Source organism: Pteropus alecto, unplaced genomic scaffold, assembly GCF_000325575.1.
Source record: "Pteropus alecto unplaced genomic scaffold, ASM32557v1 scaffold3, whole genome shotgun sequence".
In the NCBI taxonomy this organism is placed as follows: domain Eukaryota; kingdom Metazoa; phylum Chordata; class Mammalia; order Chiroptera; family Pteropodidae; genus Pteropus; species Pteropus alecto.
This window is the reverse complement of record NW_006442484.1, coordinates 48,073,093-48,100,019: the sequence shown is the minus strand read 5'-3', so window position 1 is coordinate 48,100,019 and position 26,927 is coordinate 48,073,093. Positions and strand designations below refer to the sequence as shown.

The 26,927-nt window shown below is 35.3% G+C and overlaps 1 protein-coding gene across 1 annotated transcript in view; it reads left to right on the top strand.

Annotated features, from left to right (window-relative positions):
• CCDC141 (coiled-coil domain containing 141) overlaps positions 1–26,927 on the top strand; it is a 160,744-nt gene that overhangs the window by 78,172 nt on the left and 55,645 nt on the right. Inside the window, exons 10-11 of the mRNA XM_015596455.2 lie at positions 10,802–10,996; positions 22,490–22,662. Of these exons, the coding sequence (XP_015451941.1) occupies positions 10,802–10,996; positions 22,490–22,662 (368 nt within the window). The remainder of the gene's footprint in view (positions 1–10,801; positions 10,997–22,489; positions 22,663–26,927) is intronic.

Genomic DNA, 26,927 nt, shown 5'->3' with positions numbered 1-26,927 from the left:
TTTCTAAATTCCACCCTTCCCATCTCTTTATTTTGTCGCTTTTCATTCTTCATATCTCACTTTTTAGTCATTCTCTCTTTTTCCTTCAATTATAGTTTAGTCTTTTGCAAAATCAAAAACAAAAACATTGCTGCTCAATCTTTAAGACACTATTCCATCCTTTTCTTGACTATTGTAATGGATCGAATTGTGTCCTCCAACATTCATATGTTGAAGTCCTAACCTCTCAGAACATGATCTTATTTGGAAATAGGGTTAATCTCAGGTGTAATTAGTTAATATGAGGTCATTAGAGTGGACCCTAATTAAATATGACTTTTAAAAAGTGGAAATTTGAACAGAGGCACACATACATAAAGGGAAGATAATGCAAAGAGACACAGGGAGAAGGTGGCCATCTGCAAAGCCAGGAGAGAGGCCTGGAGTGGGTCCTTCTCTCATAGCCCTCAGAAGGAGCCAACCTTGTCGACACTTTGATTTCAAACTTCTAACCTCCAGACCATGAGAGAGTAAATTTATGTTGTGCAGGCTATCCAGTTTGTGATATTTTGTTAAAACAGCCCTAGGAAACTACTTCATTTTTTTTGCCTCCTTGGCTTCTCTCTGCTTCTCCACCCCCAAGTCCTTTACTGCCTTATAAGAAGCTGCTCTGTCTGAAGTAACTGATGACTTGAAGCCCTCTGTGCATTTGGGCTCTGAGACACCACTTTCTCCAGTTCTCTCATCTTTGGGATGCCTCCTACATCTCTCTCAATGGCATCTCTTCCTCCATTTTCTCTCTGTGTATAATGCTTGATCTTTGTCTCTTTTCTCATTTCATACATTCTTCAAATGGAGTTATCTAATCCCATAATGACAATATTAGTTTTATTTTGATAATTTCTAGACTTTTTAAAAAATTTCCAACCATATATCTTTTCTCAATTCTAGTCTTTTTAGAAATTTCTATTGAAGATTTACATACAGATTTTTTACGAGCACTTTTAACTCAACTAAAATCATTACTTTTCCCTTCAAACCTTCCCCTGTTTTCTTTCTTGGCTAAAGACACTGCAGTCCTTCAGCCTCAGGTTAGAGATATTTCAGGGTCCCAGTAGAGTCTTCATTGTTTCTCACCCTCACTTTGATCACCTCTCAGTTTTAGTTCATTCTTACCTCTTTATCTCCTTCTCATCTTCTCTAGGACCACCACTTTAGTATGTAGTCATTTGTTCATTTAATCAACAAGTATTTATTGTTGTAATCACTGTTCTGCATCTTGTTTCTTTTACTTGGTTATCTTTCCATATTAGTATATAGGCAGTTTTCTCAGAGGTTCTCAGAATCTCTGACCGAAACTAGTACAATTATATTGTGTAGTATATCTGAGCCTCCAAACTATAATATTTACATGAAATGTTGCTTGTTTGTTTTTTAAATATTTTTCTTTTTAATCAAAATAAGCCTGATTCTGAGATTCTGTCCTCTAACTGGAGAGACATTCAATCTCCACTGTTATTTCAGTCCCCTTCCTCCAGTGTTTTGCGAGTGTTGCTTGGCCCATACAGCAACAGAGCACTGGGGAAGCCACTCTGGTCATTAGTTCACTCTGATTCCCTCTGAAACAATCTTTGTCTCCTCCTGTTCGGACACTGCAGTTTCAGCACCTCTGCTGCTCCCGTGCCCATTTGGGGTCCCAGGCTGGCCTTATTGTCAGTCTCCCTGGAAGGAACACAGAGTCATCCCCACAGAAGCCTCATGGCACTGTCCCGAGAAGATCATGCATCTTCACACACCTCACTGCTGCTCCTGCTGCTTCCTTCTGCCAGCACTCAGCTCCACAGAGCTGGGCTCCTGGCCCCTTCCAAACCCACAGGAAAACTCCCACCTGAGGGCCTTCACTCTAGCTGTACCCTCTTCCTGGAAAGCTCTTTCTCCAGAGACTCACTTGGCTCGCCCCCTCCCCATCTTTACTTAAATCTCACTACTAAAAGAGACCTACCCAGCCTACCACATTTAACACTGCACATAACTCCCCCACTGCATGGGACCCTCATGTCTTCTAACCTGCTCTGCTTGTCTTTATTCTACAGCTTTATCACCTTCTAGCAAACTAGATAATTTATTGATTTATCATGTCTACTACTGAAAAACAGAATAAAATACATGGTGCACCACCACTATCATTAACACTGAGCTCCCCTTCACCCCACTAATATATTCACTGGTCTAGATACTAGTTTAGAAGAATGCTTGGCATAGAATAGGGCTCCCCAATAAATACTTGTTGATTAAATGAACAAATGACTAATTTTTCAAATTAGATAGTTTCTTATTACCTGCCTAGTGTATTTGTGTTATATGAACAAGTACAACTATTTATTCTTATTTTGTCCTTTTTTTTACCTCATTGGTGGCCTACTAAGCTCACTGTTCTGCATCTTGTTTCTTTTACTTGGTTATCTTTCCATATTAGTATATAGGCAGTTTTCTCATTCTTTTGTTATTGCTGCTGAATATTCCATTGTATGAATATATTTATTTAAACTTATTGACTTTTTAGATTGTTTTCAAAGATTGAGTTTTTTATTTTCTTTGTTTAATAAGATTTTTTTCCTTAACTTTTTATTATTATTTATTATTAACTATTTTTCCTTAAATTTTTATTTTAAAACTCCACAGCAAATTTGAAAGAATAGTACATTGATTGCCCATATCCACTTCACCAATCGTTAAAATTTTTTCACATTTCCTTTCTAGCTCTCTGTGTATTTACATATATGTACTTTTTCCTGAATCATTTAAAAATAAGTTGTAAACATCTTGTATTTCATCTTGTAAGAATGTCAACACATATCTTCATAATAAGGGTGTTTTCTTCCATTACTATAACCCAATTAATATACCTAGTAAATCTAACATTGACACAATAATATTTCCTGTTATATAGTTCATTTTCAAATGTCTTCAAGTTGTCCCAAATTGAGGATAATGCATTGCATCTGATTGTCATGTATGTTTTTTAGTAAGACTCTTCTGATTTGGTTTGTGTAATAATTTATTTCCCTATATATTTCTCTTTCTCTTATGTGGGCATTTTATTCTCCAGCCATTGCACAAGTGCAGGCTTATCTCTCCATTTTGTCTTTAGTTCTATTCTATTCTAGTTCACCACACTCCCCTTTAGTGAATGGTGTTTCGTCTTCAAAAACTCTCTCTAAAGAATGTTATTCACAAATCTGTCTTCAGTCCTGGCCATTGTTTTCTGGTCCTGACCAGCTTTCTTTTAAACATTAGCCCGTGGACTGACCATTCACTCTCCACCCCAACTCTACTCCTCTTTTGCCTAGGTGACTCCTACCCATTTGTTTTAGGGTCAGCTCAGATATCACTTCTGATAATAAACTTTTATTAATTTTTCAAATTAGTTCCAGCTCTCTTAAGATTCAGAATCAGTCTCAACATCTCTCTCCTTATCTAGATGCTCTGGCTCGGGCTGTCTCTTTTGCTTGGATCTCCCCCTCACCTTATCCCCAGTCCCACACTATACTCACCAGTTGAAGCTCCTGCCCATAATTAAAATCCTATAAGAGGGCTTCCTAGATGCCTCATTCAGAATGGGGCACTTGTTTTGTTTTTTATTTGAGCTTACAGTGGTCTCTTTTGTATTGCTTAGATGTTCTTTAGAAGTGCTACATGATGCTTTTTAGATTGTATCACATTCAGTGTAGAAGAGTCATAAACTGCCAAATTATTGAGTATGGAATAAGAGCACTGTGTATATACATAGTGATTAGCTAAAAACCAGCACCTATAAAAAGGGAGATAAGTTGAAGAGTTCTAGCCTTGACTGGATTTTGATAGTAGACAAGTAATCTTTTCCACATCATTATAAGTAAAGTTTTTTTCTATAATAAAGATATAGTATGTAAGAATTATAAATATGGTTATAAAAAGTTTGGGAGGAAAATTAAAGATAACCATATATTTTGGGGAAAGCAAAACCTGATCAGTTTTATATCTTCTTCCAGCTTAAAACAAAACAAAACAACCTCTCTGCTTCCTTTTTAAATCAGCGGTTCCTTTGTCTGATACAATAATGTAAAGAAAGTACAAAGTAGAAAGAAATGCTTTGGTTTCTTTATGAATTAAGACTAATAATATCCAACATTGCATCAGTGTTTTTTAAACTCATGACAGATTGGTGTATTAATCATTTAAGAATATAAAGATAAAGATTTTGTTTATTTGCCATTGTAAGAAAACAAGACCCTTAAATATGCTGCCTACAAGAGACTCACTTTAGACCAAAAGACATACATAGAAGGAAAAACATTTTTCATGGAAAAAAAAAAAAAAAGCTAGAGTAGTAATATTTATACCAGACAAAATAGACTTTAAAACAAAGACTGTAACAAGAGACAAAGAAGAACCCAGTAATCCCATTTATGGGTATTTTTTTGAACACAATACTTCTTAAATTAATGAAGTAATTTGTAAAACTGAAATTAAATTATAGATTCTGGAGTCATTAATACAATAGTATAATTTTTACAGTCAAAATAGTTGAAAAATTTAAGGTTAAAATTAATATTGTATAATCACCCCTCTCCCCCATTTATTGGTATGATTACACAGAAACTTTTCTGAGTCTGTTGTTATCTATTCATTAAATATTTTAGAATATTCTAGTCCCGTGGTTCTAAAATTTGACTGATCATAAGTATTATTATTTATTCTTAATTTCAAATAATATGCTTTAGACTTTTAAAAATACATATTCTTCCACCCAACCAATAATAATTATAATTTGGTGGATATGGAGTGGATGTGCGAATATGTGTTTTAAAAAATTTTCCAGGAAATACTGATAGGCAGATTTAGGAGCCATTATCCTAGTCTGTATCTGATGTTCATTGTGGGTAAATATATATGGATCTCCCTCCACCTTCTCAACTTAATCTATTTCATTTAGGGAAATCTTTACAATAAGTAAACATCGAAACCTAATAATTTTCCCACAGTTGATTTATATGTTGAGCTACCGACTAAGAACACTGATATAAACTGAGATCATATAGTCAGCCCGTGGCACAGTCTGACTGCAGACAGATTGTACTCGATGAAAATAATTTGGCTAGCTAGACTTCTACTAATTCTGATTAAAAATGGAAACAGCAAACTCCCCACATATGAGTTTGCGTCTTACTTAATCAACTTGAAGAAAATGTGATTAAGAGGAACAAGAAATCTAAGAAAAACAACAAAGACAAGACACTAAATAAAAAATAATGATTCTTGGAAAATACAAATCTTGAGAAAATTTCTCCCATGGGATTAAATTTTTATCTAAACCCTGTGTTGAACTAAGGAAGAAAAAAGTAAATACATTGCTGCTCCAATCATTATTTTGAAGACTTGCTTATGTGTGTAGTTTGTTATGATTTTATTTGATTTTAAATTTTTATTCTGCCACACATTCATTTACTTCAGTATTAGCAGCAAGCATCCTGATCTGTGCAGCTGCTACAAGCTCCACTTGGTGGCCAAGCACTGAACAGAGTAAGGGAAACAAGAAACTTCCAAGCCTTTTTCTTTCCTGTGACTTTTAGAATATTTTAATGGACTGAGAAAAAAAGAGAAAAAACAGAAACTATTACTCAAAAATTACTTTAGTGATATCTGTCAGTCCCAATCTCAATAGGGTTAATTTATGGAAACTACAGCTATAAAAACCCAAATTTTGATAGGACCTAAAATTCAGGAATTTGAAGTACAGCCAATTTACCAGTGAATTTACAGATGATTCACTAGAGAAACAGAAGCATATGTAAAGTGGTAGTTGCTGTCATTGCACTGCAGGAAAGTAAAGCTCGGAAAAGCAAAATGCCCTGCTTGAGACCACTTAGGTAGTTCGCAATAAAAAGTGTACTTCTAGCTCCAGTTCTCTGCTCTCACCCACAAGCTGTCCCTGATTCAGTAGCTATGATTCTCTGACTTATGGCTAGGAAGCAAAACACCTTGCTTCTTTCATCTCTAGGTGACACACAAAATCATAATTCTTCCTGTTTGCAATCTGTGCCTTTGCTGAAATGCATCACAGTGAGAGCAAAGTTCAGGTGGCCCGAGGGCACTGAACTCTGCACTCCTGCAAGAGTGGGATAGACCCATCTCTCCAGTATGACCCTTGCTTTTGTATAAATTGAGGTAGAAATGCCCAGGAAGGGAGCATTAGAGGAACCTGGCCCAGTTTGTAATCCAACTCAGCATAGTCAATTTTAGCTTTTCAAGGGCTCACTGCCACTCTTCAAAAGCATAAACATTTCTGCAAAAAATTCCTGCTCAAAACATACTTTTAAACACCGTCTGATTAAAACTGTCAGGTAAATTTTGTTTGTACCATCTGTTACTGCAATCACGTAAAATTTTATAGTTTTGTGTCAATGAGTTAATTCTCCTGGATGTTGAACTAAATAGGACTGTAAACTTAGAATATGAACAAGAAATGGGTTATATCTAATGATATGTCCCAGGAAATAGCCATGCTATGGGAACTATACACGAGCTAGACACATGCTCTGCCTGATGTGATTTTGGTCAGTAATCTCTACAACTGGTATTTTCATAGTAGTTTACAAATATGTTCATATTCTCCCATTTAAATATCACATTCTGAAGTCAAGTTTATAATGGAAAAAATTTGCCACATGGTGTTGAATCATTAAATCTCATCTACAGAGAAATTCTCTTGAAAAAAACTTACTGAACATATTGTGATTCTAATGTTTCTTTTCTAATGTAGTAGCTAATATTTTTACTTTTTGAATCTACTTGCCAGATAATTTTTATGCCAATCCATAAATCCATAACTTTATCTGAACCTGGGACTGTAAAAAAAAAAGAAAAGAAAATCATTTTCACTTTCTTGTCTATCAGGCCTAACTAATCCTCTTGAAAGTAGCCTTTCAATCAAGGGATCCAAGAGAAGCTCAATTTCCTCAGCAAATGGAATACTGAAATGTACAGTTTAAAAGGGTTACTACTGTGAGTGAAAAAAGAAAATAATAGAGTGACCCGTGGAGACACCCCAAGCCCAGGAACACACAGTACCACATGTCTTTATTGGGTCAGAGATATTCACATATCCCTGTCAAACTGAAAAGCCAAGGAAATGGCAAGCTTTGGCTTTCTGCTGATGGGGACAAGTACTGGAAATATTTTATTGCAAAGTGACTGAAACTCAGTCAGAGGTTTAACACTTAACAGGCAGGCAGCAATGGCTTAGAGACAACCGATCAAGACTTTCACCATTGGGTTCCTCCAGCCTTGATGACAATGACAACGAAAATTTTTAAATGGTTTGATGGATTCAAAGGAGTCTGGAAAGTTTTATCTTAAAAATATAATAGTAGAAGCGTCCCCTAAACAATGATGGGGAAATACACCATCAGAATGGTATAGAAATGCATCAGAAACTGCCTATAGATTGCCCAAAGAAAACAGAAACAATTTTTCTTAGAAGATTGAATAGAAATTTTGAATAGACTTGGCTTCATTTAATACTCACAGAGTTCATGTGAAATGTAATTAAGAAGACTGGGGATGGAAAATAAGAAAAGATAAGAGGCACAAAATGGTCCTTTACAGTTTCCTTGGAAGGTCACAGCTCACTTTTTATAGCACAATGTGAAGCACAAGGTTAAAGTGGATTTGCAAAGACTTGGCTCTACTCCAGAAGTCACTCTTTAATGTTGTTTGCAAAATTTATACTAAAGGCAGATTTATGAACATTGTTAGAGGACAGATATTTCTCAACTTATTCATGGAAAAGAGCTTTATTATTTTAGTACAGTTGCTAAGCAAAATTAAACTTGAGTTTGGGCTATTTAGAAACAATGAGGCTTCTGATTTTAAATCAGAAAATCCCAGGGTCACATAAGACTTTTATCATTTCCAACGCCTTATCTGGGCCTCATGGAAGTTTTACCTCTATAATTTTAATCTAATATGTTTAATCTTTCTGAGGTTTAAAAAAAACACTGCATATCACCTTTATAAAGAACTAATGCTGGCATACTGGATGAGAGAGCATATTTTAAGGTCAAACTACCTGAGTTTGAATTCTGATTCTTTCACTTACTGGTGCTGAGACCTTGGGCAAATTTCCTCTGAGCCTTAGTTACCCCATCTGTAAATGAGGATAATACTAGGTCCTACCTTACAGGGTGTGGTACAGATTAAATGAGACGATACATGTGAAGCATTTAGCACCGTGCTGGCATATAGAAAGAAAAATCAATGCTTACTGTCTTGCAGAGCGTTAAGACCGCACTCTAGAGCTTAGTATTGTCCAGGCTGAGCACACAGAGGGCAGTTATCTATTTCTCCATATCCTAATATCATCTCCATTTTCCTTCACTCTAGCTTTCTAGGCCTTCCCCAGGTTCTCCATATTTCTTAAGTGGATTCCTCTATGAGCACAAAAGGTTCTGGTCAATGTCAAAGTTTTTGAAAGAATTACCTGCTTTATTCTAGTCATCACACATTCACCGCCTCTTCACCTGAGTAGGCTGAGGATTAATACCCCACAAATTTGAACAGAGAGAAAATGAGAGAATGGACAAAAAAGAGAGGAGATGGACAGATTGAGGGATTGGAAGGACAGGGACAAAATAAGAAAGGACAGAAACAGAAAGACTTTGTGAGAGCTGGTAAACCAGCAGGTGATTCAGCTGCTCTCATTTCACAGCATTGTTTCACCTGGAGCAGCCTTAGTCCTCTGAAACATTAGCAAACAAATGGTTTCTTGGTTAAAAAAAAAAAAAAAAAAAGTGTTCAGAACATTTCACACCACAGTTTCCCTCTAGAAGTCTCAATGCACATGAATATATTAAAGATTCTGAGAAATACTGTGGTAAAGAAACCTGCTTTATTTTGTTTATCTCAAAATACTGATTAATACATAACACTGATCAATACCATTTGGAGAATTCTCCCATTATTGTTATTTTAGAACTAGGAAACAAGAATACCCATAAATTAAGAATGAATTTGGGGGTATTTATGAACCATGATAAAACCGATGGGAAGAAAAGTGGGACTAATATTTAGTAAGTGCCTATAATGTGTGCCAGAAGTGTGCTAACTGCTTTAAAAATATTTACTCTTTCTCGGTAAGGTTAAGATAATGATTTTTAAATGGGAAGGATATTTATAGTGCTTTATGAAAAAGACATCATGGCATATACTAGCTGTCCTTAAGTGCGGACAAAGTAACTCATTAATTAATGAAAGATCTCAAGAACTCACATGTTCATAATAATAATGCTTGTTGTATATGCAACCTTGAGTAACATAATCCTCTCAGCCTATGTAAATACTAGAAAAATTACAATATCTAACCTGAGTTTGCGAAGTTTATACTTACAAGCCACAGGTTTATAACAGGTACTAAAAAAAATGCCAGTCTTTTAATCCACTGTCCTTGCTCTTGCATCCATTGATAAAAATATTTTTCTCTTGCACAAATATTAGAACAGGTTCTAGGGAGTCTGTAAAGTAATATGTACAATTTCTACTTTCAATTTCCACTAATTAGTACTTAAATATTATCATATTGTGTATATGTGTCTGTAGCACTACCATATATTTAATAATGCAAGTATATATGAAAATTATATAAAATAGGAGTGTATGTATTTATTGTTAAAGGAAAGTACTAAATTTTATTCTTTATTTATATTCCCCAAGACATCGTTTCTAGCCTAGTGCTAGGTACATAGTATTTAGTATGTCTTGTGAAATGAATAGAAATAGCAGTGGTAAATTACACTAAAATTATACTTATTTTATCCAATATAATATAACAAATGTAACTCAATAATAGGAGACAAGCCAGGATGGAGTCGGATTGCAATTTCTGAAATTTGGTGCTAAATTTCTGATGCTTTACAAACAACTTCTGCTTACCACTCAGCTACAGCTGAGATGGGAGCCAAAAAATTCACTAACAAGACTGCCATGTTAGAGATAAGAATTATTTTATGAAATTGAATCTGGCTTCAGTTCTTTTGCAAGAAATTTTGAATTTCCCTTCAAATAAATTGAATGTTAATGTTTGGTTGACACCAACTCTTCTCTCTTCGCTACCTACCATTTGTCATTCTCATGCAACAAAAAATAAAAAGCTACCTCTTTTCTTTCTTTGAAATGTTTATTTAACGTTAAGAGTGAAGCATTTTAAGGTGAAACTGGGGTCAGGAAGGAGAGAATACGGCACAATAAGCTATTAATTTTGTGGAGAATAACAGCTCTTCATTTTAATTTTAAGTGTAGGCAGATACAAAACAACAGCCATGAAATATGAGATTTCCTTTCTTTTCTTGTACACATTTGCCCACATTGTCAGTGAGACTGAACTGTGGGAGACTTTTTTATACTTACATGAGTAAAAATAGGCCAAAACGACTTAGAGATTGCACACTGCTGTCGACTGTACTTTGGGTATGCTTATAGGTTGTGTTAATGAAAAAATAAGTGACCTATATTAAAGGTAACCAGACACACCATCAGTCACACATCCCACCAGTCTGCCCCTTTCTACTGTCTCCCTTTTAAGCCTCTTTTCTGTTCTGTGTTTATCTCTTTTTTATCTACATCTTGGTACTCAAACCTGGAATGTAGCATTTACTCCTTCATGATTTGAAAATATAATGACAGATTTCTGATATATTCAACACATCTAAATGTTCTCTAAATCTTATCAGAGATTACAAAAAGGGGAAGATATGTCAAATAAACTGAAGAGAGTGATCTCTTATAGGAATGGAATTCTGCTGTTGATACACTGAAGAGCGAGGCACTTGAGATTCTGCTATCCAAGGACTACGTGGAGAAAGGACATCTACAGCTCTCTAACCAGAAACTGAATCGGCTTCAAGAAGAATTGGGTCAGCTCCTCGTGGAAAGGAAAACCTGGTTAAAAAAGGCAAATGATTTTTTTAACAGTGCTAACAAGGTCAGTGTGAGATGAAGTTGGTAATTTTGAGTAAACAGGGAATACCAGTAAGAGACCTGTTACTTAAAGAGGCTGAACACATAACAGAAATCGAGATTTCGTGTAGAGTTTCAAAATTGATGGCAGCAAAGAAGAGGTTTTAAAATATATTCCTACTATGGCCATTATTTGGTTCTCCAAACTAAGAGACTCGGTGCTTTGACATGTAAAGGGTCACTTAAAAAAAAATGAAGGTTTTATCTTAGAGCTGTCATTAGTCTCCTTGGGGAAGGAGCTCATGCCTACCATTGTAGTGTTTCTCACAGAGGAAAGGAATTATTATAAAATATACTAAGGATAAAAAAAAAAAAACAACACCTTGAAACCTTTACCAAAAGGTCTTTCTCTTTTTTTAATCCTTTTTCATTTACTAGGTAAAAATCCATGAATATTGTAAACCTTCTGCATATAAACCATAAGGCTAGAAATAGAATCTTGACCTGACTTCCCTGCCTTGGTCTTACCTTTTTAAGTCAACCAAAAGGAAATCTCACTTTGGGTCAGCTCCAGGTCTTTTTGAGTTGGAAAATTATTCTGCTTCTCCTGGTTGAGTCATTTAATATTAATTGTAGTAGTAAGGTGCTCCTGCTATATTCTCCTGTCACTTGAGTGGGGCTTAGCATCTGAGGCCGGTGACTTTATCTGAAAGTTTTTTCCACCTTTTCAAATTTAATAGTATCTTCAAACTGTTTTATTGGAATTGTTTAATACTTAAAGTTTCACTGATATTTTTAAAACTGGAAAATATAGAAGAAAACAAATGGGGAGCCCCCAGAAGATAGGTACAGCATGATTTAAAGTCACAACTTCAATACTCTAAATACAATGTCTGGTATATGTGGCTACTTAATTTTGAACTTCTTTACTAGTAGGAATTTTTTTTAAAGGACAAATAATAAAATTCCAAAATAGAGGAGCTATAGTTATGGTAAAAAAAGAAAAAAAAGAAAAAAAGAAAAAAAAAAGATATTTATCGCCAAATTATTTGTTGCTTGGGATTTCTTTGTTTTAAGAGAAGGAACAAACATAGCACATTACTGAAGCCATTGAGCTAAGTAGATGGTAGGTGCTAGTAAAGTTTCTCTTTGAAGAAGAGACTTTTTTACTTACAATACACCCTCATTTTACAAAATGAGTAGGCCATCTGCCCATCAATTAATGCTGTTTCTAAGGGAAATAGTTAAAGAAACTCGCTACAGTAAAACAATGCTTCTAGTACAAACCTATAGTTTATAGTTTTGCATAATGTAGAGGTTTTATGAGTGTGTGTGTGTGTGTGTGTGTGTGTGTGTGTGTGTGTTTCCTTCCTTCTCATTCTCACTCTCTGGCTCTTGCTTTCTCTGCTTTCATTATTTGTTACCTTGCCAGAGAGATTTTTCTTCTATTATTCCTGGGCTTGAAGGAGAAGGAATGATATCTTTTGCAGCAGTAATTTTTTTAAATGAAGAACAAAGTGATTACTTTTTCAAACTTATATTCTAATTCAGGTCTGATCCTGAAAACTCATGTTTCTTAACTCCAAAGACTTGATTTCTAGATCCCCTATTTCATCATTTGTATGCAATTCAAATTATAATAAGTTCACTCGGGATTTATGTATACTACAGCATTCTCTATAGCCAAGTGTACTTACAAAGATATAGATTTCTTTCTCTCTTTTCTAAGTTTCAAGGAAATAATTTTCAAGTCCACATCTAAGAATTCATTGTGAAAGATGATGGATATTTTACCATAGCAAAAGTAGAAGCTGAAGTTTAGAGAGCAAATGTTTAATCATGACTCTTGAAATTAATTATTTACCATATTATTAAGAAGCAATAAATGATGAAATAATATAGTGAGTAAACCCATTTAAATTAAAGAAGGAAACCTCACAAGCCTTGTAAATGGTATTTTTTTTTGACTTATATTGTGGAATCTTCAAATTCTCACTACTTTATCCAATTTTTGGCATAACACCAATAATAATCTTAGTTAAAATGAAGCACTAGATTTAAAACATTAATATAAATTCAAAATCTCTTAAAACATTTTTTTTTCTAGCCTGAAAGTTCTGAAAAAAAAACTTTCACTATTGAAGGGGTATTCTCAGTTTACATCATCAGTTTATCTCCGAAGCACTGAATTGTCTTTTTGAAAATTCCCTTTGCTATGCCTTGAGTGCACTGGGTTCTTCTAACTGAAGTCATGCTGACTTCAACCGTGAGGGGTCTGAGATCTTACCCAACTTTCTATCTAACACGTTAACTTGTCGCAGATTCATGGATGCTCACAGAAGACATGTGACTTCTGAATCAATTTTGAGAGGCTTTATTACTCACAGCAAAAGCAGTAACTAGTCACATCAGTTCCCCAATTTCCAGGGGGTGATACAGATAGGCCCATATGGGTCACTGCATCCATTGCAGGTTGTGTTCAGGAGAGGAATCCTTAACTTGGGGAACTGGCTGTTTTAAAGCAAGCAGTAAGCAAGCCCACTCTGTCTCAGAGAAAGACATTTGTTCCTCAACCCTGAAAGTTGCTGGCTGCACACCCAACACTGGGAAATGACCCAGATACAGAGGAGTCAGGGTCAGGCATTCTTAGCATACCAGTAAGATGGGTAGGAGCACTAAAAACTTTCTCAATATATGCACATCTGGATGTGAGCACTATAAAAGAAAGAGGAAATCTGTGCTTTTAAAAAAGATACCCTGAAAACCAATTCCACTCTTGATAAGTGGAATTCTTTTTAGCAAACAACTTCTCATTACAAATTTATTAAAGCTAGGTCAATATTCTTCCTCAGTTTCTGTGGCAAATGCCAGTGTGAAAACAATGGATAATATATAAATAACTGAATGTGACTACTTGAGTGTTCAGTAAAAAGCAAAATACATGATTTTAAAAATAACCTTTTTCTTTTTTTGAATTTTGTTAAAATAAAAAGAAATTAATGTCACAATCTCATCTGCAGGATTGACTGTTGTTAGTAGGCTGTCCATATCATATATAAATTTCTTTTTCATTCAGATTTTTTATCATGTGTTTCTGGTATTTTTGTTGCAATCATCTGGAAGTCTCTCTTTTCCCCCTTTCCTTTTATTTTTATTCGTTCCTCTCTCTACCAATTCTAAATAGGTTTATTCTTATTTACTGAAAAAAAAATCACAATAACTCATTTTGCTGAATAGTATGATAAATTCATGAAAAATACCCTTTTTCTTTAGCGATTCATTTACTTAATAAATATTTATTGATCAACTACTATGTGTCAGGCACTGTTCTGAATGCCGGAGGTATAATAGAGAACAAAACATATAAAAAAATCTATAAGCCATATTCCCAATTTAGGAAATTTAATTAAATATAATTATCACTAATAGTTCACATTTACAACAGTGCCCACTGCCTTTGATTGGCTCAGTGTTGATGATTACTCAAGGCTCAAAAGTCTATTTCTTACCCAGAGAGGATCTACAGCCTTTGGCTTGAGATGTGGCAGTTTGTACCTGGAGTGAGCAGTAGGTGGCAATGTTAGCTTACCGGACCTTGGGAGTATTGCTTTTCATAAGTCAACCGGTAGAGTCAAGTGAAGATTGGGCAATATAACTCAATTTTACTTATCTACTGTGTTTGGGGAACCTATTTGCTAAATCACTTAACAACAAATACAAGTGGGGGTTGATTATCAACTTCGGATGACAGCTGATTGGAGAAGAGTTTCTCTAATTACCAGATGTTGCTAAGGGTTATGAGGACATGGCATAAAATATGAACAGAGCACCTCTCATAGTAACTCATATTGATTCCCCCTCATATTTTCATCTTTCATGATTATATATTATCTTATTCATTATATTTTTAGCATGTTCACAAAAAAAGAAACTCTGGTTAATATGTGTTGGTTACCCAAAATTTATTTATTATGGTTTAGGGAATGTGGTTGGAATCAAACAGAGATAAATATATATAATATATTTCAAGAGCAGATCAGTGTGAGTCTGTGTTTATATGACAATGATGATTGAACCTAAAACTATAAAACATGCCCGATTAGTCATGTAGTTTTATATCCCATGCTTTCCATTCCCAGGCACATGATATCATCAGGGAAATCAAGCAGAGGAGAGAGGCCAAATCTATATGATCTGGTCCTTAGGTGGTCAGCCTAAAAGCAAAGGTGAAGCAACAGTCAGGGCAGCCAGGGGAACACACCAAAAGCAGTTTGAAATGTATGGCTGTCATGGCTTCTACTGCTTCTGCTATCACTGCTGAAAAGTTAATGTCTTTTTAAAAAGATAATGTTGCTTTTTCAAGATGTTTACAGTGATGCAAAAATGGTAATGCCTACAGCAACATCATCGTTTCAGATGAAAACAAAATAATTAAGCATGGAGTTTAGTATATTCGTTTTCATTTATATATACACGATTCTACCTTTTTCAAAATAGATACATGTTAGCCCAAATGTGGGAAATAAATAATTAAAACAGTACAGTTGTATAGATGGAAAGAAGAAACCTGTCCAAGTAGAGGATCTAAACAATATTATCCAGAAGGAATTGGAGGTGGTATAAATGAATTCAAAATATTAAGCTAATTATCATTAAACATCAAGGAAAGCGTGATTACTTTCAGTTTCACAATTCTTAAGCAGCCTGTCTCAGATTTCTCATTTCCAGAACAATTTCTATTTTGCTTCAAAAAATTTAAAGCAACTTGCTTTCATTCCCTCCCTTGTTCCACATTTGCATTCAGCTAATGTGTTGTATATCTACTGTTGTCATGCATCATATGGTGGTTGAGCTAAAGTCACAAAAGATCCAACCTATGCCTTCAAGACCCTGTCAGTTTAGTTTAGAGGAGAGGCAAGGAAACAGAAATGTTGTGTGCTAGTCCAGGGAAGAAGTCTCAAGGAAGTCTTCTCTAGAGGATGTGACCACTGAGCTAAATTAAAAAGGCTGAGGCAAGAAGGGATTGGGGTAAAGCTAGATGGTACAAAGTCATGCCATGTTTGAAGAACTTCGGGTAATTCATTTTACCAGGAGTGTAGGGTGTAAGCCCAGAGTGATGGGAAACAAAAGTGGTAGAAGCAAGCAGGGGTCAGAAAGGGTCTTGAATAGCATGCTAAGAAGTTTTTGTCTAATGCTGAACATGTCCTTAAATATGCTAGACACTAAGAATTTGAAAAAGTCGTGATGAGGCAAACCTCATATAGCAGATGATTTCTTAATTTGCTCTCTTCCTATCCTCCCTCTGAGAGAATGGTTTAGAAACCTTTGGTTTTGAGCTCTAGGACAAGTTAAAAATCACAGCAAATAAAATAAGGTTAAACTAGTAGTATGAAATTATTTAAAAATATATAATAGAAACAATTATCAAAATCAAGGAATACCTGAGCCCACAACTCAGTCCATATTTATAATCAAGACACTCAAATTTTATTATCACTCACTCATGAATATCTTTCATAATAAAGCTATCAATTCATTTTTAAGTCTTGAATGTATTAATTGGTTTCCCTTCCATGCATAATTTCAGGCTATTGTATTTCTCCATTGGCAGTAATCGTATTCTCCCTTGTATTATATGTATTTTGGGGTATATTTATTTTCCTTTGCTAAATTAAAATTCCTGAGGGTATTCGCTGGGACATCTAGAACACTGCCTTATAAGTAGTAGATGCTCAAAGATTATTTGAATGATTGAAAGCAATGAAATAGTAGAAACTGTGGAGTTTCAAGGCCAAGTACATTGCATCAATCATAAGAGATTATATTGATCAAAGGTAATTGGGATGAGATCATTTTGAAAAAAGGAGAGCTTCATTTCTTTAATATACAAGGAACACAAATTTCAAGCTCAATCTCTGTCATATCTGAGGAGAGTAGTGTTGTGCTCTTTAGAGAGAGATTATATCTTAATCATCTTTGTATGCCATCTAGTGTTCAAAAAATTTGTTGAATGAATGGATAAATGCCTGGCCATGTGACAAATCAATTTACATTTTGAGCTTGAGTTTTCTCTTTTCTAAAATAGTTCTAACAATCCTTATCTACTTCAGGGCATATCGTTCAATAATAAAAGTTCTTATGATTGGTGATAAATGTACATAAACTTTTCAGAGTAGAGTTGGAGTATAAATAAATAAATGGAATTGTAGCGTATTAAGTGAAAACTTAGAAATGTTTGCTAGCATGACACTTTTCTGAAATAACATAGTGGATTTTGAAGCCAGGCTGATTTTGCAACTTAGACATTTATTAGCATTATGACCTTGGGCAGTTACATACTTAACTTCTCTGTGCATCTGACTTTTTCATCTGTAAAATAGAAATATATGTACCTCACAGAGTCATTATGCTATCTAAATGAATTAGTATAGGACTAGTGCATAGAACTGAGCATTCACTAAGTTCTAGCCATTATTTTATCATGTATGTATTTAAACTGGACTAGCTACTCTAACATGACTTAAATGCTTTTATTCATTTTCATATCTCCAGCATGTAGCAGAATACATGCTTCATAGATTTCAATAAATATTTGTTGAATAAATGAAAAAAGTAAATGCTTTGCACATTATAAATGGACATTTTCCATGTTAATATTCCCATGATCATTTCCAAACCATTTAGGTCAGTTTAGATAAAAGAAATCAGAAATTATAAATGGTGACTGGATGGCTAAAATTCTACTCGTGGGTCAAATTTATCTATTTCTGAGATAGATTTAGCTTAGAGAAAGTAAGAGGTGGTTAATACATAAATTGCCTTTATTCCTTATCGATGAAATGCTTCAGGTACATGCTATTTTCAATCACAAACTCCCTCTTTTCCAATGTTTTTTTTGGCTTTTCAGATTGTGAAGCAAAAAGCTGCTTTAAGTACTCATGATTTTAAACACCTCTCGTTAACACCACAAATCTACCCTGTTACGCACACAACACAAAGGGAGTTCTGGGGCCCAGCAGCAACAACGTTGGAGAGGCAAGGAGTAAGCCAAAGCACCAATAGGGAATAGAATAAACAGGAGGCTGAAAAATGGCATTCCTCTCTTGCTCTTGGCCATGGCATTGAGGCAGGACCTGAGTTAAGAATCCTCTTGCCATACTGAGAGCCACCAGAAGTTATTCCAGGCGATGTTTAGGAAAGGACACTGAACCTTTCTGTCTTTACAAAAACGGAACCCAGAGGATATCTAAACCTCCACAGATAGTGAAATCCAGTGTTCTAATTAAAAGCTGAGTTGAGTTTGTGTCCTTGGTAATTATAAGGGTTCCAACCCAACTCATTCTCTGGCCTTGGGATTCATGGAAGGATATTTTCAAGGTTCTGCAGTGTTTTTTTGTTTTGTTTTGTTTTGTTTTAATGTTGATTGTCTTCAAATTAGTCAAGAAGCAAACAATATTACTTATTAAACATATTTGTGAAACAGCATGATATAAGAATTATCCTGGATGACTTGTAATTCTTGCTTAATTTACTAATCTCATAGATATTTTAAAAAGAATAAAATGTGCCATGTCCTGATACTATCTCTATTTGATTTGGTGCAGCCTGCTTTGGATCTTGTACTTAATAAGGGAAACAAGACAGATTTTTATTACATCTTAAAGAATAAAAGTCAAGCAACTCCTTAGTCTTTTCCAAACCAGGGCTAAAAAGAGCTTATTTATCTCCTTATGTGCCTAAGAACTGAGTGGTATCATATAAAATACTTAGTAAAGAAAAGCTAGAAACTAGAGGGAGAAAATATACTTGCACCTGTATCCTTTTTTCTTAATCTAGTGATAAAACCCTTATTTGACCAGCACATACTTGAAGAAAGAGGGATATGTGAAGAGAAAAACTAAAGGTGAAATATTAATTCTAAAGGAGGTTATGTGGGGGTCACGGTGTTCTTGCCAGAAATAAGCTGTTCTGTACTGTGTGTACAACAAAGAGATTCCTTGCAGGCTGGATCTAGTCTATCAGGTTCCTTATAGATATGGTAAATAGAAAAGCACTCAGTTCTATTTGGGGGATAGATTAAGTGAGAGCAATGACACTTAGATCACTTCTGGAATTAGCACATGGATTCTTCATCAGATTCTATATGGGAAAAGAGAAATGAGCTTTGCATATGATGCAGATGATCACAGACAGTATAATCTTCTTGAAAGAGCCTCCCCGTTAAAATTAAGAAATGTAAGTATTTCTGTGTTTATAGATTATTCCCATCAGGTTTTGGTAGAATTAAGGATAAGGAATAAGCTCTCTTACAGCGTCCAGCCTATTTTACCTATTGTAGGTATTTTGCAAATATATTTATTGAACTAAAGAAGGAATGAAAACACTCATCTCCATTCTACTGCCATCACTGCACTAAGTGTGATACACAGAGCAGTTCATAAGTAAATGCCTTCCTGACACTTTGATCTTTTCAAGAAAAAACTCTGGAAGAAAATTTGGCTTTTTTCTAAATTGCGAATTATCTTGGCCCTTGATATAGTACTTTCTCCTTCTAGTGAATGTTTAGTCCTTCATTTTATTTCCAGGCTATAAGGAAATAATACTTTTAGGATAACATTCAGAAATGGCATGGAGTCAGATTACACATGCATTTAATGTACACGTGGCTTTAGAATATAACTCCTATGAAGATGAGATTAATACTACCCAAGAATGTGAGAGAGTAGCAGCTGTTCCACAGGACCACAAGAGGAAAGAGTCATGTGGGATGAATGACAGGCAGCAGGTGGCCATGCTTTTTAGTGATTTTTCAAAGAAGTGATCCATCCATCAAGATTTAGAGTAATAGCCAGCAAATATTTTCTAAGTATCACTACATGTGCACCATCATACCCTAGTTACGTTCATATTTTTTCATCTTTAATTCTCAAAGCAACAGCAAACATGATATGCATTAAGGTTATAATGGCTTAATATTAAAACAGAGTGGAGTTAAACTTGCAGGCAAGAAAAAGCACTTTGGAATTCTGTCTCTCTCCCATTCACACTAGGGACTCGAGAATTATCTTAAAGGAAGAAAGAAGTGAATGCCCTGACCTCTACCATCTACTTATAGGTTTTCCCTTTATTTCTTCCTTTTGTCTAGCTCAGTGGCTCTCAATCCTACATGTGAATATGTATTACTGTAAGCACTAATCTACATATATTAAACTTCAAGTGTGATTTAAGAGAGTTTATGATAATTTTGAATAAAACAGATTTTTGCTTTAGGCATTAACTTTAAAACTAACCCTTAATTAACAAGAGACTCAACTTTATTCAAAATAAGCAATAAAAATTTAAAATATAAAATGAAATTCCAGAAGCAGTGGTTATTGCCAAGTAACATTTCAATGTGTTATGGAAAGATCAAGAGAGTAATTCAAATCATCTTTTTTAACATCAGCATCTTGGCTCTGTTGCCAACTGCAGGGGGGAAAAAAGGATTAAGTAAGGAAAACTTCTTCAGATGCAAAGTTTCTTTAATAACGCTATGTTTCTTTTAGAATTGCATCTAGCGTAAGAGTAATCGCTCAAACTTTCTCTGTATTTCTTACCTGTACAAAAGAAAGGCAGACACTTATTTACAAAAAGTAAGTTATAAAACCCCACCTTTCTACCTATAATTAACAGGCTTTTTGAAAATGTCTCTTCTTTCTTAAGCCTTCCATAGTAATTCTTTGCTGCATAGAGCCACTGCCAGTGGTTTAAAAGCAGGAGCCTCTAGAACAGACAAATAGAGTCAAATACTAAATCTGCCACATAGAAGTATCACTTTGTGTAATTTATTCAACCTCTAGTTTCCCCAGTCATACAATAGGGATGGTTTCTTGCCAGGACTGTAAAGAACGATATGCTTGAAACTCAGCAGACATTCAAAAATATTTATCGACTGATGAAAGTAATCATGAAGCAGATAGTCTAGAAGGAGCACATAGTCCTCATTAAACTGTAGTTGTTATTATTACTTACTATCAACTACTGGATAAATGGGAATGATTTTGTTTTAAACATTCTAAGGAAACAGAAAGAGCAGATTCAGGAGATATGAGGACATTCATGGGAGAACTGAATATCAACATAAAGGTAGTAAGACAGTATTTGAAAGATTTCATTTGTAAATTCAAATTTTTCCAGTTCCAGTTCTGCCACTAAAACTCACTCCCTAAGATGTGAGGTAAGATGTGTAAAAGCATAAGTGCTTTTACACAGACATTTGGCTTAAACTGCATCCCTTCAACTCAACTCAGCCTTACTCCTCTGGTCTCTGTCAGGCCTCAGTGGTACTAGACTCACAAGACCACTTGTTCTCACTGCTCATGAGTCTTCTGTGGGATCTTCCTACTCTGTTTGGCCCCTGCCAGTCTCACTGGCTTCCAACTTAGAAACCCAGGAAAGGTGGACTTCAAGGCCCAGTTTGACAATGGCATTGTCAAGCTCGTTGAGATAGGACCGTTCTCCGGACTGGTATGGAGCATCCTGTAAGATGGCTTCTTCCAATAGCAAAAGGCAACATGGCAAGAGCTTCCTTGACATTCAGCTTTTCTTTAAACTTGCCTAACTCATCTCTTGCTCTCCAGACCCAAGTTCAGAGGTAGGATATCAGGAGACCTATGAAGATCATTGTATTCTGCTTTTTTCCCCCTTCATATTACCACAGTCTTCTATTACTGCCTTTTTATCATATACTCCTCCATCTTAATGCCAGCTAAGCCTTAAGGACAAAAAAGATAGCTCCTCTTTACTCTATGTTAATTCTGTAAATTCAGTCCCTCATGCCTGATTGTTGATCTGCTAAAAAAGGAATAAAATAAATAATTCAAAAATCTCTCAAGACAATATCTTGATTTGCAATGATATGTTTTTCTGCATAATCTTATTTGCATGTCAGAAGCTAAATATTACTTTGGTCTTGGTCTTTGCACTGCTTCATAACCAAATTCTAATCTTCTCTGTAGAGAGACAGATGACTTGGGTAGAGTAGGCAGGAGGTCTTCTACTTGGAAAGGCAAGGGCAAAAACATATTAATAATTTCTTAAATATGATCCTCCAGTGTTTTAGGTTCAAAGTGAAATTTATTGGGAAATTTCCTTTTAAGAATATTAGAGACATGCAGGTTATGAAAGTCTGCAAAATATTTTTAAACTATTGCATCCATTATTTGCATGCAGTACAGAATGTCCAAAAAGTAAACCTGGCCCTCCAAATTCTAAACAGTTACAACCTGTTGTATAGATACATTCTCAGTGTAAAGGATTTTGGTGATTTTATAGTGTTGACACTTAACTAGCTATGATCAGTTTTCCTAAATGGAACTTTCAAACTATACAGCTGTTTTTCAAGACTAAATTTATTGTTTTTGGTTATGATTAAACTAATAAATTGAACAGGCTGGTTTAATCTCTAGTATTCCATATACACATTGATGTAGATTTTAAACTAGAAAAACAGAAAATGAAAGTTTGTTTTCTTTGGCAGGCATTTGATGTACTTGGAAGAGTTGAAGCTTACCTTAAGCTCCTTAAATCAGAGGGTTTAAGTCTGCCTGTCTTGGCTGCGAGGCATGAGGAATTACATAGAGAAATTAAAGACTGCACAGCTGATGCTTTGCAAAAGGGACAAGGCTTAACCAGCCAAGCAAACTCCTGCAGGTGAGTCAAGTCTATAACTTCCTCAGTGTAACAAGCTTTTTCACAGTTTCCATAACCTGTTAAAAAATAAGTTGCATGATTTTTTTTCTGCTTCTGATGCTTCGCTACATTATGACATGGCTTAAAAGGATCTACTAAATTTTGGTCAACAGTGATTCTGAACACAGCATTGCTCATTCAGAATGAGATCTTATTCTGAGCCTGAGGACCTGAAGATGATAAAGCTTACTTTGTTTGAGTTTCTGAGGAGAGATAAAGGACAAAAGAAGAAACAGAGCTTTAGTTCTCAATACTTTTCATATCCTAGCACCTCCTTGGGATTTCTTTCCTTTTAATTCATGAGCTTGGAATACACCCTGTTTCTTTTTTTCCTTTCTGGGAAAAATAAAGTACCAGAATTCCCTTTCATTTATGACGTTGGTGGATCAACAAGCAAAAACTCCAAATAAAAGATGAAATTTCCAATAATAATCATAATAATAGCTCATATTTATTGAGAGCCTACCATGCAGCAAGCACTGTGCCAAGAGCTTTAGGAGCATCATCTTATTAATCCTCACAGCAACTCTACAAGGCACATGCTATAAGTAACTGAAACACAGAGAGGTTAAGTAACTTGCAAAAGTTTAAGTAACTGAAACACAGAGAGGTTAAGTAACTTGCAAAAGTTTACACAGCCAGTTGATGGCAGATAAGTAACTGAAACACAGAGAGGTTAAGTAACTTGCAAAAGTTTACACAGCCAGTTGTATAAGTAACTGAAACACAGAGAGGTTAAGTAACTTGCAAAAGTTTACACAGCCAGTTGATGGCAGATCCAGAAACTGAATACACGTGCACAGGCTCTAAACCCCATGCTCTTCACCAGTGTATTAGGGCTGGTCATCCTTATGAGTACATTTGATGAGTGTATCAGTGTGAGCTTAAAGTTGGGTGGGAATGAGGAGAGAGAGGGACCTTGAGAAACAGAAAGAGAATGTAATGAGAAAGTATGAGAAAGAACGGGAATTGGAAGACAAAAGACAGAGCAGATGGTAGAACAGATATTGGCTAGGAAGAAATGAAGGCAGGGCTTATATTTGAAAAGAAAGAGACAAAAAGATTTGTGCAAATGGGTTAAGCCCAGTTTTTATCTTCTGTGTCCACAATCTCCTTGAACTCAAAGACATTCAATTTGAGGAACAATGAAATAGGTGGAATGTGGTAAAATTATTTTATCTTTGTTTTTGTTCTATTCTACGTTAAATGTAATTAAAAGTATAGATTTAATAAGTTTGGGTTTAGGGAATTTTCCTTCCAGAAGACAGTCTGCATCAGGACAGAGATATTTAACTAGGGTTTGTGATAGTTGCTACGGTACCATGCAAAGCCAAGATCAGAAATAATCCAAGGTTTTCCAGCAGTAGACAAAAAGCTGAGGCTACGGGAAGAGAGAATGTATCTCCCCTTGGAAAAATGAGCAATAACTACTGTAGCTACTACAGTAAAGTTTTACCACACTGTAGTTTCTTTACTTTAGCTCCACGCCAGTATCAAGTAAAGGCGTGTCCTCTTGGCTCAAGGAGCCCCCATGTGCCCATGTCTGGCCCCAAAGTGTGATACAAGAGCTCCTTCCTCTTTTCCCTGCTAAAGTGCAGTCTTCCAGAATGTATAAATGTCTTGGACAGTGCAAAGATATCCTATAGGGTGGCACGGACACTTTTTGTGCCTGGACTCGGGATACATGTTGGATACTGATCTGAGTCATGTGATGACTAGATTTAGTAGTGAAGTCTCCAGTTATAACTGGGGAATGAGCAGTCACATGTCAGTTTAGCGAGTGGATCTCAAAGCACAGATAGATATTATTTTTGTGTTCAGGCTACCCTTTGCTTGTAGTGCTTTTTCTGCCCTTGGGCAGTTTCCTTTCACATGTGGTAGATCAGGAGTCAGCCAAAGCCCACTCCCTAGGTCTCTGAAGGTCTGTCTCTGCTATACTGCCCCAGAAATTCTAGGTATTTTGGCCTTCCCAGATCTGATCTCTGTCCCCTCAATTCAATAAGACCTCCAGGCTCTGTTTGGGTTCTACTTCCCTGAACTTTGATCTAGAAATTCCTTTCCAGGCAATAAGCTGATGTATTTGCAGGCTCACTTTATTGTTTCCCTTCTCTCAGGTAACACTGTCCTGTGCTTACACTGTCGTTCAGTATCTAAGAACCACTGTTTCATATATTTTGTTTATTTTCTAGTTATTTAAGGCATGAGGGTAAACCCAGTTCCTGCTTCCTGGCCAGAGACTGAAATTCTCTATTCAGTTTTGATGCTTAACCCCTGGAGTTGGAAAGCTGGTCACAATTCATTACTGTTAAATTTTATACTATTTACTCTAAGCAGTAATGCATTATTTTCAATATTTAAACATAAGAGAAGTGCTTTAAGTTTATAGTACATTCTGTCTTCCGGATGTTAGTGACTATTTCTGGCCATCTACTTTGTAATGGCTGACATTTTTATTTACTTAGCTAGTCTCATTCTTTTGGCATCTTTGCTCTTGTTAGTCTTAATTTTCTAGTTCAATTTACATCTATCTATATGTTGTTTTTCAAAGAGGCACCTACGGTTCTATTCTTTAGGCCATAGACTGAGCCTTAATAGAAAAAGCAATAGTTAGGGACTATTTTAAGAAACTTTAATTAATGGTTAGGTAGCTGGATTTTAAAGATAATTAGTAGTATGGTTTCTGTCAACATCCTAGATATGAGCTTTTTTTAGTAGTCTCAAGATGTTTGGTTGCCCTGAGATTTCACAGTATTTTATAAATCAATACTATTTCCATTTTTGTAGGAGGAACTGAAGGTAAGGAAAAGTTGTCACTTGGCAAAGGACATTTTTGATTCAGAAGGTAGATATAAAATAAAAATCCATTAAAACTGAATTGAGATGCATTAAATCTCAGTTGCAAATGAACCACACGTAGCTACTGACCTCAATCCCATGCATTGATTTGAGACTTGCTTCTGTTCCTCATCTAATGATTTATCTGTTCAATGACCTGAGTCATCATCACAGGAAAGAAGCAGAACCTAAGAAATTTTCAAGCCAACTGCTGCAGTGAAGTGGAGTTTAAAATGATGGCAAAGGAAATAACAGAGAAAAATACACATTACTAAACATTGCAATGGCTTCTTAGACTTCTGAATGATAGCCACAATACTAGGACATAAATCACTGAGGTTCCTAGAACCAGACATTTGAGAAATGGTGTGGATAAGAAAAATAAGACTTAGTGTCAAAACAATGTCATGACTTTTAACTTCTGTGAACCTCTGTTTCCTTATCTGTAAAATGGAGATATATGTTTCACAAAGGTTTTGTTTTGTTTTGTTTGTTTTGTTTTAATAAGATGAAATAATACTATTCTTGGCACAGAGTGCCCAATAAACAACTGGTTCACTTATATTTTTTATCTTCTATACAAAGCACTTTAAAAGGTACATACTGAGTCACATGGTTGTTTTAAACGTTTACAATAGAGTCAACTGCACCAAATCATACACTTTTTCACTAACTGGGGAAGGCTATGTTTGAAATAGGACATATAAACATTTATCTTAAGGTAATAAAAAGCAGAATTTAGTATTGAGACAGGTAGGAATTTCAAAGACCTTAGACTTGATTTTTTTTCTGTTAGTCAAAAAAATAGGACTTCGGTGGTTCACAATTACCTGAGATAAAGCTGCCCAGTAAATCTGAGACCTTTGTCATTATTGTTCTATAATTACTCCCTTATTAGAAATAGATCTACACTGTTTTCATATCCTGGAATCAAACACCTTTGAAGTTGGAGCAGTCTCACAAAATAAATGGTTATTTAAATGTTTCCTTGCCTCTTCTATTTCTTCTCTATAATTGGGTGATAATTCTGAGTCTTTAAATAGTTTATTATCTTTTCAGAATATAACTGTCAATCTAAATATACTTTAATTTGAAAGGCATTTTAGTATATTCATTTGCATTTAGTTACGATGCAAGTTACCTATAATAGTATGTGATAACAGTCAAATTTAGACTTAGAGTGAACTTGAAAGCTCCTGGCTTTGCACCCTCTTCATCTCTTCCCAGTCCTTGCTTGGCATCACTTTTGAGCACAGAGTCTAAAGATAGACCAAAGGTTGTCTGCTATTTGGCAGAATTCTGCATTTATTAAGCCACAGGATGCTGTCGGTGACTGGAAGTGCTGGATCAGAGACCTTGTGGTGGGTGAAGTTTTCATAATTGGATAAAAA